The sequence below is a fragment of the Nuphar pumila genome, chromosome 12 (assembly GCF_984573655.1).
Source record: "Nuphar pumila chromosome 12, dmNupPumi1.hap1.1, whole genome shotgun sequence".
NCBI lineage: Eukaryota > Viridiplantae > Streptophyta > Magnoliopsida > Nymphaeales > Nymphaeaceae > Nuphar > Nuphar pumila.
The window spans coordinates 97,291,095-97,305,429 of record NC_143260.1 but is presented as its reverse complement, the minus strand read 5'-3'; the positions used below and the strand labels follow the sequence as shown (position 1 = coordinate 97,305,429).

The following is a 14,335-nucleotide window of genomic DNA, read 5'->3' as shown; positions in this document are numbered from 1 at the left end:
TGGGTCAGACTTGGGTCAAATCGGGCAATTACTGAATCCGACTTAATCGTATCTGGCCTAGTCAGATACGGATGGGAAAAGATAAAACCGAAACTGGATCCAACAAGCTTAAAACCCGATATTTACAATTAATCGAGTTTGGGTTTTAGTTAGTTTCAGTTTTTTATCAGATTCGGATTCAGGTTTCTATGCAAAAACTCAATGTCAAACCCAAATCTGATTTTAAATATGATTTAGATTTGGTTACCAAATCCAACTAATCGGATTCAGAATAGGGTTGGATGTTGGGTTACACCCATCTATATCCACTTCAATATAGGAATAATTTGATGCGGGTCATCCTTAACCCGATTCATACTCTATCGGGTTCCATCCCCGAGATGACCCAAAAGACCGATTTGAAGACCAGCAAGGGCGTTTAAGGGTTTTCCGTAATCCAATTTTTCCTAGGTTTATTTCTTGGACACAAAAGCAGAGTAGTCACATGATGTCCGTTTAAATGGAAAGTGAGCTCTTATGCGGAAAAAGATGCCAAAAAAGGCCCGATACTTCCAAATTTATGATTTCAGTTTTCTCTGTTTTTTCTTCAAGAAAAGTTTTAGAAATTCTTTTAATATAAAAAAAGATTTGTAGAGTTAAAAATTAGAGTAAGTATACAAAATTAAACAATTAAAATGTAAATAATTTAATAAAATCATAGGGTTAATATTACACTAGAGTTAAGTAAAACAATGATATATCGAAAGTAAGGTGATAAATTTGTCACAATTTAATCATGATTTTTGTTTTTTGTGAATTTATCACTATAAAATCATACTATATTTGACATATCACCAATATCTGTGAGTACGACTTCATCTAACTTGAAATAATAAGAGAGGTTAACAAAAATGTAAAATGCCAAAAATAATTTAATTCCTTTTCACGGGTCTCGGGTCCAAACCCTAGATGGGCAATCCCCCAACTTGCCTATATAAAAAAAAAAGTTCCAAGTTTGGCCATGGATGCATCATGAGCTCATTTGTTCTTTAATTTTGATTGATTTTTCATTTTATCCACAATTTTATTATAAAACTGAATTTTTGAAGCCTTGTTCCAAGTTTGAGGATAAGATGTTTGGCTATATTCTTGATCTATTCATTTATTATTGTATCTATTCATTTATTATTGTATAAAGTACGAATAGCATGAACAATAGGAGTCACAAATTGATAGGCCTACCAAATGCCATCATCCAACTATACCAGTATGGTGCATTCTTTACTTTTAATACAATTTAATTTTAAAGACATTTTTTTAATAACATGCCAATAAATCCCAAGAACGAGATTTCATAGTTATCATGAAACAAAATGGCTTTAGAAGAAAATGATGCGTGAAGCTAAAGCGAGGAAGTAAGTGTTAAAAAGTAGTATGAAAAGCCATTATGAAAATGCATAAAAAATAGAAAGGAAACACATAAAAAAGAAAATAAAGTGCAGAACAAATAAAAAATTATGTGAGGAAATGATATAAAACTAACAAGCAAGCTTGTTATAAAAAAATATAAAATTTAAATGTGAAAAACATAAAAAGTGTGTGCAAAAGAGTGTCTCAGTTGATTGGAGTGTGGTGGAGATGTATGAAAAATGGGAAACAATATAATTTTTAAAGAAAAAAGCATTACGATTAATGGAATTGTTTGAGATACCCTATCGAGAGTTCATGAAGGTGCTATGGATATTCTAAATGTCACATATCTCTCAATTAAGTTAAATTAGCTCCATGTTGGTAAAAAAAGGAGTGGAAAGTGATAAGAAGCTTAGAAGCAAAAAAACAAAACAAAAAACACTTGAATAAATAAAGAGAAAGCAAGCTTATAATTAAATTATAATTAAAGGAAACCAAGTTTCTCATGTTTTGGAAGTGGGTTTCTCATAGCTTTTTCATTTTTTGGGAAAGCAAAGAGTTTCCTACTTTTGAAATGAGTTTTCCCATGTAGCAAGAAGCTTTTGGTAACTATTGTGAATTTATGACCATCATATAGCATGTAAAGAGAAAGCAAGATTATAATTAAATTATAATTAAAGGAAACCAAGTTTCTCATGTTTTGGAAGTGGGTTTCTCGTGGCTTTTTCATTTTTTGGGAAAGCAAAGAGTTTCCTACTTTTGAAATGAGTTTTCCCATGTAGCAAGAAGCTTTTGGTAACTATTGTGAATTTATGACCATCATATAGCATGTAAAGAGAAAGCAAGCTTATAATTAAACTATAATTAAAGGAAACCAAGTTTCTCATGTTTTGGAAGTGGGTTTCTCGTGGCTTTTTCATTTTTTGGGAAAGCAAAGAGTTTCCTACTTTTGAAATGAGTTTTCCCATGTAGCAAGAAGCTTTTGGTAACTATTGTGAATTTATGACCATCATATAGCATGTAAAGAGAAAGCAAGCTTATAATTAAATTATAATTAAAGGAAACCAAGTTTCTCATGTTTTGGAAGTGGGTTTCTCGTGGCTTTTTCATTTTTTGGGAAAGCAAAGAGTTTCCTACTTTTGAAATGAGTTTTCCCATGTAGCAAGAAGCTTTTGGTAACTATTGCGAATTTATGACCATCATATAACATGTAATTTTAGCCAACAAATGTTTATATGCGAGCTTCTCGCTCGTTCTTATTAAACCTTTTTTTTTTCATAAATACTTTCCCGATAAAAAGAAAATTTGTTAAGATCTCACATTCGAAAAAAAAACAAAAAACCGAGAATAATAGTCACTAATAAACACATGATATATTCCCCCAAGTATTTATCACTTTGCAAAATAAAAAAATAGAGAGAGGCTAAAACAAAGCCTACAAATCCCATGGGTGTCATCCCTTGCGCGAGGCAATTCCCCGAAGGCAAGGGGTAAGCCCAGAGAGTTTTATACTGTCTATGACAGGCAGAGCTAGCTTGGCTAGGTCTGATCCTTAGGGATTAAAAAAAAGTCTATAACACCAAGAAATCAAGACCTTCCAAACTTCACGGTCGAACGTTCTACACAGCATCCTCACCTAAACTAAGTGGTGGGGAAGCCCATGCAAACAGAACTCACCCGGAAATATATTCCAAGTATCTTATACGTAGAGTCGCTGGTTGCTGGACCAGTGGAGTCGCCCCTACTCATTGGAGAGTCAGAAATTAGTCAAAAATTTTTGAGGGAACGGAGTGAGGGGCTAAAGAAAATTAGCGGGGAACGGTTTAAGAACTACGTCTTATGTTCTCCCTTCCCCTATAAATTCCGTTCCTTCCATCTCTCTCTCTCTCTCTTGCCACCACCATACAGTCACGGTCCGGCCGTCATAGACCCGCCGGAATCCGGCATCGGATGAGCGGCTGAGGTTCCAGCGTTTGATCGGGAGGTAACTTCTGATTGCTCATCCTTCTCTGCGATTTTCTCTTCGTTCTCCTTTTCTTTTGTTAAGAATCTCGCTCTTGTTTCCACGGGAATGCCTTCTCGTTTCTCCCCGTTTCGCTCGTGTTTCGCTCCGGGGCTGAGATCGATCTAGGCTTCCTGCTCCGCTGCTGAGTCTCCGATATATCTTGTAGTGACGATTCGGAGGCGTCTGCCTTAGGTTTGCATTTGGTTTTTGCTTGCTCTCGGGGGTTCTCGCGGCCGTCGATGTCGTCGAGCTCTAATTAGTGAAGTCTTCGTGTGCATTGCGCGTGGGATTGTCGATAGGCGGAGTTTTCTCTCGGGAATCTGATGAGATTCTAGCGCGGATGGTCTTGTTGTGTTTTTTTTTTCTAGTTCTGATGATCGATAGATTAATGTTCTTGGCTTCAGTTCGTGGTTTCGCTTTGAGTTCGATGTATTTGGTTTCATTTCATTGGATAATGCGTCACTTACAGAACCAGATTGAAGTTTATGGGGGACTTATGATGGTTCTTATTTGTTTCTATATTTCATTCTCACTTGAAATGAGTGTGTTGTTGATTCTCAGTGAATTTGTGCAGTTTCTCATGTTTGTTTTGATAGTTTGATTATCATTTTTAGGTGTCAATATCGTTTATTTCATTTGTTCTTTTGTGATGTTTCATGAACTGATGTGTGTATTTTACATGATTGGCAAATTACAGTAGTTTGTATTTTTCATGTTTATGCGTGGATTGTTTGCAATGGCATTTTTGTACTTTTTTGTTTGTGTTGCTTCGTGAATGAGCTTGAGTTCAGTTCTGCAATGTTGTTGTGTGAGTGGAATTAGCCGCATTTGTTGGGGTTTTTATGTGATTATCATTTTTCTAGTTTACAGAATGTCCTAGAATATGATTCTTTTGATTGTGTTATGTTAGTATATCATTTTCAGTAAATTTTTTATGACTAACAGTGTGGGTTATTTTTGTTTGCCATTAGGTTTGGTTTTTTTCCTTCTAAAACGGTGTTGTGGTCGGGACTCGATGGAGCAGGTTAGTGTTTTCTTGTGGTAAACTTTTGCTTTTATTTGCTAGCTGTAATTTGAAAATAGTTTTTGTCGTGCTTCCATGAACAAATAGTTTTGAAAAAAAAAACAGGTTTTCCTTTACTGTATATGTGCTAATAATTGTTTACTGTTTTTAATTTTGGTAGTATGAGAAAGTTGAGAAGATTGGGGAAGGGACCTATGGAGTGGTGTATAAGGCTCGTGATCGTGTGACTAATGAGACAATCGCTCTTAAGAAGATCCGTCTTGAGCAGGAAGATGAGGGTGTCCCAAGCACTGCGATACGGGAAATTTCCCTGCTCAAAGAGATGCAGCATGGGAATATAGTCAGGTTGTGATAGTTGCTTCTGTTTGGGCATTCTTTTTGTTGCTTTATTGGGTAATTTTGATTCTGAATTTATGACACTTGTTTGGAATTTCTCATTCGATTAGTTTTGTGGCCGTTTTATGTCTTTTTTTGAAAACAAACATTTAATAAAGACCTGGTTGTTTTTCTTTTCTTCCTTTTAAAGAAAGGGATATATGGATATCTTGTGTTGCAAACTCTGTGGCATCAAAGTTCAAGTTGTCCTCTGTTGTTTAATAATAAATAATTGCTTGTAAGGAAAATAAGTTTCTCAACCATGAATGCTCCATTTACTTGTTTGGTTTAGCTTGCCCATCTTGTACAAGCCGTCGCAGTTTCTTGAAGTTTTGCCTCTCAATCACCATAGGCTTTGTAGATATTCTTGACTAATATTATTTTCTTCTGCTTTATGAATTGACTGGACAGTTGTTGCACATTGCACAACCATCTTTTTCTGTACCACTAGAATATTTTAGTGGTTATTTTATCTATTTAATCGAATGCCTCAAATTTGGTTCACTTTCTGCTCTTCTTTTGTGTCATTCCAATATCTAATTTCTGCTTACTCTCTGAGGTGTATGTAGCTATGTGCTTGTAAGACTTCACTGTTGACAGTGTTACTGTGAATTACAGGTTGCAGGATGTTGTGCACAGTGAAAAGCGCTTGTACTTAGTTTTTGAGTATCTTGATCTAGATCTGAAGAAGCACATGGATTCTTGCCCGGATTTTGCTAAGAACCCACGATTAATAAAAGTAGGTGAGATCTTTCCTTCCTATGTAGGGATACAGCTGTATGTTGTAGACAGTGTGATAATACTATGACCCTTATGCATCAATTATTATTAATTTTTTTTATGAAAAGTTGGAAAATGCTTTTAGTGGATTTTACACTGTTTTAGGTATCTGGTACCTGCATATAGATATGCATGTATTTACACATTGCATCTGTTTAAACCAACTCGTCCACGTTATCTTGCATAGATGACTTGAACCAGGTTCATGTGGATTTGATACCATCATCGGACATCATTGAAGTCTTTGGCTATCTTAGTTATACAGTTCTTACATACTCGGACTGTTGCTTAGTTACAGTTATATGCTACGTGGCATTCATCCAAAATGCAAACAAAGGCAGCGCCTAGTTGCAGCCCCACCACCCGGGCGACCAGGTTTGGGCGGTGGGGTCCTATCTTACTGCCTAGGTGCCGCCTAAGATGCAACCGCCTAGGCTTTTTTTTGAAGACATATCATTTGTTTTCTTCTTCTTCTTCTTCTTCTTCTTCTTCTTCGAAGAAGAAGAAGAAGAAGAAGAAGAAGAAGAAGAAGAAGAAGAAGAAGAAGAAGAAGAAGAAGAAGAAGAAGTTGGGCGCTGTTCTTAGGAGTAGAAACCTGACAGTTTGCAATGATGGAGTCAACATGTCATTTTGATAACCTTATCATCAGTTCAATGAGTTAGTTCAATGAGTTCCTGATGATGTGGAAAATGGTTGAATTGCCGTCATTAAGAACTTCAATTGTATGGCCATCAGTGCCATTGAATTAATATCTATATAATTATCTTGATCCCATAACTCAAGCTTTATTTTTTGTGGGATCTCTGATGTTTTCCAGTGTAAGTGCTGAGCAATTCTTTTTGTATGGATCTCTCATCTAGTTAATGCAAGTTGAAAACTTGACAATGTGGTAAGTGGAACATGGATCTAGCATGACATGAAATGGTTAATGATTTGACTATGCTCTCATCCATGTTCACGGTGGTGATTTGTCTAAAGTTGCAATCATTCACAAGTTAATTATGCTATGACAGATTTTTTAGATTTATGTCACACCATGTTATGTACTTGCCTACTCCAAGTTGGCAACTTGTCCTTTTTATCCTCATACATTTGTTCCTTTTCAGGACATACTATGGGCTATTATTGTTTACTCATATTATGCAATATTATATTGATATGTATTACAGGATGTCAGCATATAACTCATTAAATATAATATGGTTGTAGTGTGACTGTTGATTCAATAAAAACTGGTTTGTGTATTTGGAGAATTAAAAGATGATGATATCTCCATGTAAGTGGAATAGGAAATAACCAGGCAATGACTATCTAAGAAGCGCTTATTAAAATGGTGTCAAGTGTCAACTACTGTAGGAGTTGACTTGTTGAAGAAACTACAGAGAGTTTGTGAGTGAAGTTGATCTCTTGTGCTTTTGGTAACTAGGCTTTACCAATTACCATGTTCTCTCTTCCTCTTTCAGCATGCAGACTCTCACATGTGTGCATATGCATGAGCGTTTGCATGCATATACATTTGCAGGCGTTGACATGTATTGCTTATAACACCTATTTGTTACTTGATTGCATTTGTCTGCTATGTCTCAGTGGCTTGACGATATCAACATTTTTGAGTTAACATCATAGTAAAGGCCCTTCTAGGTAGATGATAAGCAGATGCTCCTATTTTTAAATAGATGCATCAATATTAAAGCAGTTCTGGACTGGTTCGTGATCATCTTACTAATTTTTGTTTTCTATTCTTTCATGCAGACATTCCTTTATCAGATACTTCGTGGGATTGCATATTGCCATTCTCACAGGGTTCTTCACAGGGATCTAAAACCACAAAATTTGCTGATAGATCGACGTACTAATGCTCTAAAGCTTGCTGATTTTGGACTAGCTAGGGCTTTTGGTATCCCCGTGCGAACGTTTACTCATGAGGTAAGCCTGTCATAAACTCGAAGTGGCTAAATTTGATCTTTTTTGTTATTTCAAAGTTGGATTGCAATTAAATTGCCTTGTATCAACTTAAACTGCCTGCTTGTGGGAATTATACACAAGAAATAAATGATATGTACGTTATTCTTTTGCATTAATTTCCTTTAATGGTTCAGTAATTGTGGTCTGATATGGACCTTGCAGGTGGTGACCTTGTGGTACAGGGCACCAGAGATCCTCCTTGGTTCACGCCATTACTCAACACCTGTTGATGTTTGGTCTGTGGGATGCATCTTTGCAGAGATGGTGAACCAACGGCCATTGTTCCCTGGTGATTCTGAGATTGATGAGCTTTTCAAAATATTCAGGTTCGGTTGCCTTTAATCTTGTGCTGCGTAATCGATCATGATCTCTTTGTGCATATCTGACATTGCTCATTTTTTCTTTTGGTTTTTTCTCCCCTTCTGAAGGGTCCTGGGTACCCCTACTGAAGAAACATGGCCTGGAGTGACATCCTTACCTGACTACAAGAAAGCATTTCCAAAATGGCCTCCAAAGGTGAAATCTCTCTCTCTCTCTCTCACACACACACACACATTTTTTTTTTTGTGGGTGTTCCTTATTGATCTCTTCCTTTTTGCAGGATCTGGCAACTGTTGTTCTTGGTCTTGACCCTGCTGGCATTGATCTTCTTAAGGTAACTATCTCTTTTTGCTGAATTTATGGAAGTGAAGCTTGATACTCAAGTGTGATGAGCTTACTTAACTGTCTATGAAAATTTGAAGAGGACCGTCTTCGGGAAAGGCCTAAGGGCATTTCTCGTGCAAGAACCCTGTTATGTGTTAATGGTGGCTTCCTTGAACTTCTCAGGATGTAAGCTACTTTCATGAGCATTATTTTGTCAACATACAATTTTTTAATTTAAACATAAATAAACACATGCACATGCTTATTTTTACATATGTTTATAGTGGGGCCAGTGGATGGCTTTGAAGCCATTGTAGACCAGTTCATTTGTTTATATTTCCTATTCATCCAACCGTTTCTCACTTCCATGAGCGACGAACTTAGTGAGAACTCACTTTGTTCTTGTCTGAAGATTTCGTTTGGTTCACCTTCCCTGGTGTTCTGTAGATTCTTTTTTCTTTTCCTCTTTTATTTTGGGCAATTATTTTGGACCTTACTGTGAAAGATAGCTACCAGAGGTTGAATGAAAACCTACTTTCTGGTCTCATGCATTAATTCTTGTTATCACCCTTATGCTAAAGCCCTGACCGATTTGTCAATTTGTTTGTGGCTTGTCTCATTTGCTGTTGTTATCCTCCTAACTTGGTTTCCAATATCTGTAATGGCTCTTATTTAAAGATGTCTGACCAGGCTGTTGTCTGTTTGGCAGAAAATGCTCTGCTTGGAACCAAGTAAAAGAATCACCGCTCGAAGTGCACTTGAGCATGAGTACTTCCAGGACTTAGGGTGTGTACCGTGACTATCTCTGTATATTGGGTTAGAGCGCAGAAGACTAGTTTGCTGCGCTTTCAGTGTGTGTGCAAATTGGTGTTTGCCTTTGGTCTATGTTTTTTTTCTTTTCTTTTTTGTTTGTATGGATCTTAGCTTGATTGGCTTTTGGCTTCTATTGAGAGTTCTAAGAAGTGAATTTTTTTGGTCCTGCAACTGGTGTTTGCAAACGTTTACATGTCTCCATTCTTTGGTGGGTTTACTCATGGTTAACCCTTGATTCATTAGTTGTGATGCGATTCATCCTAGTTAAAATCATATGACCCTCTTATGACTCCTTCAAGGGTGGCTCCTTTGAATGACTAACTGTCAGGTCTCTTCCCCACCTGATCCTTTGGTTTGATCCAAGTGGTGAGTCTAGCTTGTGGTTCATGCCTCAGCCAAGCCCCAAACAGCACTTGGTTGTTAAATATTTCATATTTGCAAAATTTTGAATGTTGAATGCCATTACCTTAAAGACTAGTGGCCTTGCCAATTATTTGGAAAAAAATCAGTCTGGTTAAGTTGCTTGATGACAATGCTCAGCGGGTTAAATAATCTCCTCATCGATAATGCCGGAGGGCATCTTTTATGATCTAACTAGCAATCTCCAAATTTCACATTTTGTGCTTGATAGCTAGGTGCCAAAGTTTCATTTTATGCATTTTGAGGTATTTCGTGTACGATGCTTTGTAGTCTAGCTTGTTTGTTGTCTAATCAATCGCTTAATTTTGTATCTTCTGCTAATGTTAGTGTTTTTAATAATTGATCTCATCTACATGCCTACCTTTTTCCAATAGAACTCATCTACCTACCTTGTTCAGTGATATTTATGTCGTACTTGAAGCCATTTTTTTGTTAAACCTAAGTGTTAACTGGACTTTGATTTCAACAATCACATACCAAGGTGTAATTTAACATCTAACATTTTTTTGTTATTTTCATTTGTTTAATGGTTTTTCTTAGGAGAATCACTGTGCTGTTATAACAGAGAATTTTGCTTTGTCATGCTTTCTTATGGTCGTCTAAATATGACGAAATCAACCAAAGGAGTCCATACGTATTGTATGCCATAAAAATCTTGACATTGGTTGAGCTTATCAGAACACTGGTCCTTGTCGATTTTTCTGACCGATGCCCTGTCTCCAACAGGCATTTATTTATTCAATCCTGTCTTTTGTCATTCTCGCTCCAACGAATTGAGATCAGGTGCAATGTGATTGCACACTTTAAGTGTGCTGCTACACTTGATCACCCTCCATCTGTGTTGAGCCTCACAGCTGACAGGCCGTATCCCAAGGATTGAGGGTGATTATGTGCAGCAGTACACTAAAAGTTTGCAATCACATTGTGCCTAATCCTCACTCTACTTGAAGGCATGTTCCTACTCCAAGTTCCTTGCTATGTCAGAAGGACTTGGGGCACATTTTTTGAAGAATTTTTCATTAAGAATAATATACAAGACACGACACTAAAATGAATTGGAGCAGCTTCTTAGTTTGGTTTGGATTTATAGTTGTTACGGATCGGAGCAGATTTCAGGTCAATGTTCATCTTCATTCAACATAATAGTGTTTAATCTTTCTTTCAAGTATGTTTCCCTTTTTTTTTTTAAGTTCGTTTGGCGTGGGGTTATTTATCCTAATTGAGAGGAGAATTGGGTAGGCTATGTTTATAAGTATGTATGGCCTGCTCAAGTTCAAGTTAATAAATTATTGATCTTTTCTCCTTTATTCTCAACCTCTCTTAAGACTTAGCCTAGGCGAAAGAGACGTCTCTCTCCCACCCAAGAGATGTATCTCTCCCTCTAGGACTGTCCACCTCTCTCTCCCTCTCTTTTTTACTTCTTTTCCCCATTTATCTCTCTCTACCCACATGCATCCCTAGGAATTCGATCTTCCAAGGATCGGATCCCTAACATGAATTCATGCGGGTTTTCAAATGCTGGACCCAAATTTGGCCCAATTCGGTTGAGACCGTGTCTCCCTCAACAAAACAAAAAGACCGAGTCGGATGCCATTGCATTTTTTTTTTTTGGAAAGGTAAGCAGGGGTTAGGCAGACCCCCACCAGTTATTATTCAAACGTACCACTGGAGTTTTGAACCTGCAACGTCCCACCACAGGGAGACGTGCATTGACAGCTCTTACCAACCATTTTCTTTTTGGCGCCATTACTGTCAACTGGACATCTTTCACGTTTTCTCCGTGCTTGTTGTAGCCATGATAGTAAAAGCAGATGCTCTTTCAAGTTTTTAACTGTGGTGTGGGGTCTGTGTGTAACGTGCTTGTCCTTACTTTTTTTGTAGTACATACCAAAGGTTGCTTATAAAAAGCTGCCTCTACTACATACCAAAGTTTCATATAAAATGTCAAATTATTGAAGACAAAGATATTAGTCCTATCTTCTCTCCCTAGTGTACTGCCAAAGCAAGAGACGATAGAATTAATTAAGAGATATCGAGGTATCTTTAGGCAGACACCCTGTTGAACAAGACAGTGACCCTAAACCTTCCCCTCTCCAAGTGAGCACGAGCCAGACATAATTATTGAGAAAAGGAAGTTGTTTGTCACATGATGGTGTCTTTAGCTCTCTCTTGCTCTCGCATGTGCGCGCGCACACACACACACACATACACACACACATATGATTAATATTTTGTGCTGTCGAAGGCAGAAAGCTATTGAATATAAATCACTTTCTTTTCAAATTTTTTGGATTTGTTTTTTTTAAGATTGGATCATATGAATGTGATCTACAAAGTTTTTTTGGTAAGAAAATAAGTGTGACATGTAGGCAGGCTTTTAAAAGGCTTAAAAAATCAAAGGCCCACCATGCATTCACAACTCAAAATTCATATTTACAGATAAAAATAATATGATCCAAGGTTTGATGCTTAGCAAACAAACCAGGCTGAACACATCTATGTGGTCAGATTGAGTCAATAAAGCTTGAATTTACTATTCCAGTTCAACAATAGTACCACACACCCTTGATTTACATAGATTGAGTCTCTAAAAGGGAAAACAAACTTTTGGATCATGTTTAGCATGTTCTGTATACTAGTTTCATGTTTTAAATTCGACTCCAACATGATGTTTTATATAATTTTTAGACTACCCTTATCTTCATGAATTATAAGCCGCCCATTATTCACTATCTGAAATAATCAATCTTTTGTATATTAGACATGCTAAAACCTCCTAATATCGAAAGAAAAGCCATGTTAAAAACATCCCTATAGTTAGATATAACATCTGATAGCTAGGTCCATGTGAACCTCGATACTATGATTCAAAACCACCATACTCTAACATGAAAGGGATCACACCTTAGCATTTGCAAACAAAAGTATGGTGGTAGTGCTATACCTTTTTTTTTTTTATCACAATGGTGATTGCTATGGCTGGTAAAGGACTCGAACGAGCCGAGCTTCAAGCTTGAGTCAGTCTTGTGGCAAGCCAAGCTCAGTTTGAGCTCATAATGAGCCCGAGTTACAAGGACCGAGATTGAGTTGACTTGTTTATAAAAAAATGCAGTCTTAGTGTTGGAAGAAATTGGATTACAAAAAAGATGCACTATTTTAGAGTTAGAAGTAATAAATTTTTATTACTCAACCCATTTTTTGAAAACCAAATAGTTGAATCATATGTTTTACATATACTATATATACTATATATGTATGAAGTAATAAAGAAAAAGCAATAAGATCTTACTACTAAACCTATTCTTTGTGAACCAAATAGTGCAATCATATGTTCGACATATACTATATGACATAAAATACATCTATTTTTTTTTTAACCAAACGAGATTATACGAGTCAAGCCCAGCCAAGTACCTAATGCTCATCTTCAGCTTGCCCAACCGATACTACAAGTTTGAACCAGCTCTTTACCCGCCAAATTAACATGCAGCTGGACTTGTTTCCCAGCCCAGCCCTAGTGATTGCTTAGATAGATGTTTCCACTAAGGCGAAAGATAATGCTGCACTATTATTTTTATGAGTAAGCTAATTTTGAGGGAGAATTCCTTTTAGAGGCCAACCTTTTGCCCTTAATTCCAAAGATGGGGCTCACATATTTGAAATTTCAGATATGGGTCAATGTTTCCCTATAAACTGCCAACCGAGGGCCTTCTTTTATTAGTCTTTTTAACACAGGTTAAATCATAAATTAAATTACAATAATGACCTTCATCATTAAGAATTCAAATTATTCACCTTTTCTTTTTTATGAGGATCAATAAGTATTTTTCAATTTTCAAAGGACAATACAAGCAAAAAAAAAAAAGAATCACATTTTTCAAGATGATAGATGTTGACATAAGGGCCTTATTTGACTGTTTATAGAAAAAGTATGAAAATATCTTATATTAAAAAAATGAAACCCATTTTGAAATTAGGAGCAAAAGGTTGGCCTCTAAATAGAATTTTCTGTAATTTAAAAAGCTAATATTCTTTTTTAAATATTTACAAGAAAAAACCACCTCAAGGATTAGAGACCTAGCCGTGATGGCTTTGCTTGCGCTGTCCTGACAGCATAAAACTCTATGAGCTTACCCCTTGCCCACTCTTCGGCTTAAAGGAAAAAGAACATGCAAACCATGAATTGTTTATTAATTACATTTCAGATCTCATAGAATTAATTCATGTCACTCAAAGCAACCAAAACACTATAAAAAGGATGGAAAACACATTTTCTGAAAAACTGTTGCATTTCTAAAATGTTTAAGATTAAAAAAATGCAAAATCTGTTTCTCACCCTACTCATTTGTTACATTTCCGGGAAATTCCTTTCATGGGAATGGGTACAAATTTTTAAAAAATTCTGCCAACTCAGCTTTCCCGTGAGAATGTTTTCGTAGGGGGGGCTATGAAAGGATCTGCACATGATGTGGTGGGAAAACTGGGGCCCACTTGTGCCATGATGGCACCTTCCTGCCAGCTCAGCATTTTTCCATAAAAAATGAATGAAACAAACAGGCCTTAAAGGAAACATATTTCCCATTATGTGGAAAACAAATTTCTTTTTTGGGAAATGTGTCCCTTTTGTGTTAAACATATTTCTAACGTTTGTTTATACTCATTTATTATGGTATTAAGATTTAAACATTTCTCATTCGTTTTCTGAATGTTTCTCAGTTCATTTTCCAATTCTTTTCCTAATCATTTCCTTTTCCCCATTTGTCATGCACTTGAAAAACTTGTTTGCCATTTTTGTTTCTCTTCGTGGCAACTTTCATTTGACTGCTTGATGGTTTATGTTTTCTGCAGTTTGATTATGTAAGCCATCTCACTCTCTCTCTCTCTCTCTATATATATATATATATGTGTGTGTGTGTACA

The 14,335-nt window shown here is 36.4% G+C and overlaps 1 protein-coding gene across 1 annotated transcript; it reads left to right on the top strand.

Annotated features, from left to right (window-relative positions):
* The first annotated feature begins 3,237 nt into the window (after positions 1–3,237).
* Positions 3,238–9,161, top strand: LOC149821254 (cell division control protein 2 homolog). The gene is made up of 9 exons (XM_089982767.1): positions 3,238–3,373; positions 4,366–4,418; positions 4,579–4,763; positions 5,412–5,532; positions 7,326–7,499; positions 7,701–7,864; positions 7,967–8,054; positions 8,140–8,193; positions 8,893–9,161. Exons 2-9 carry the CDS (start codon positions 4,410–4,412, stop codon positions 8,980–8,982), a joined length of 885 nt encoding a protein of 294 aa, XP_089838893.1. The 5' UTR covers positions 3,238–3,373; positions 4,366–4,409; the 3' UTR covers positions 8,983–9,161.
* Positions 9,162–14,335: the final 5,174 nt, after the last annotated feature.

Excerpts from the sequence above, each read along its gene's own strand:
- LOC149821254 (XM_089982767.1), top strand. Across the intron at positions 7,865-7,966 it reads GAGCTTTTCAAAATATTCAG|GGTCCTGGGTACCCCTACTG; the intron begins GTTCGGTTGCCT and ends CCCCTTCTGAAG. Across the intron at positions 8,194-8,892 it reads CTGGCATTGATCTTCTTAAG|AAAATGCTCTGCTTGGAACC; the intron begins GTAACTATCTCT and ends TCTGTTTGGCAG.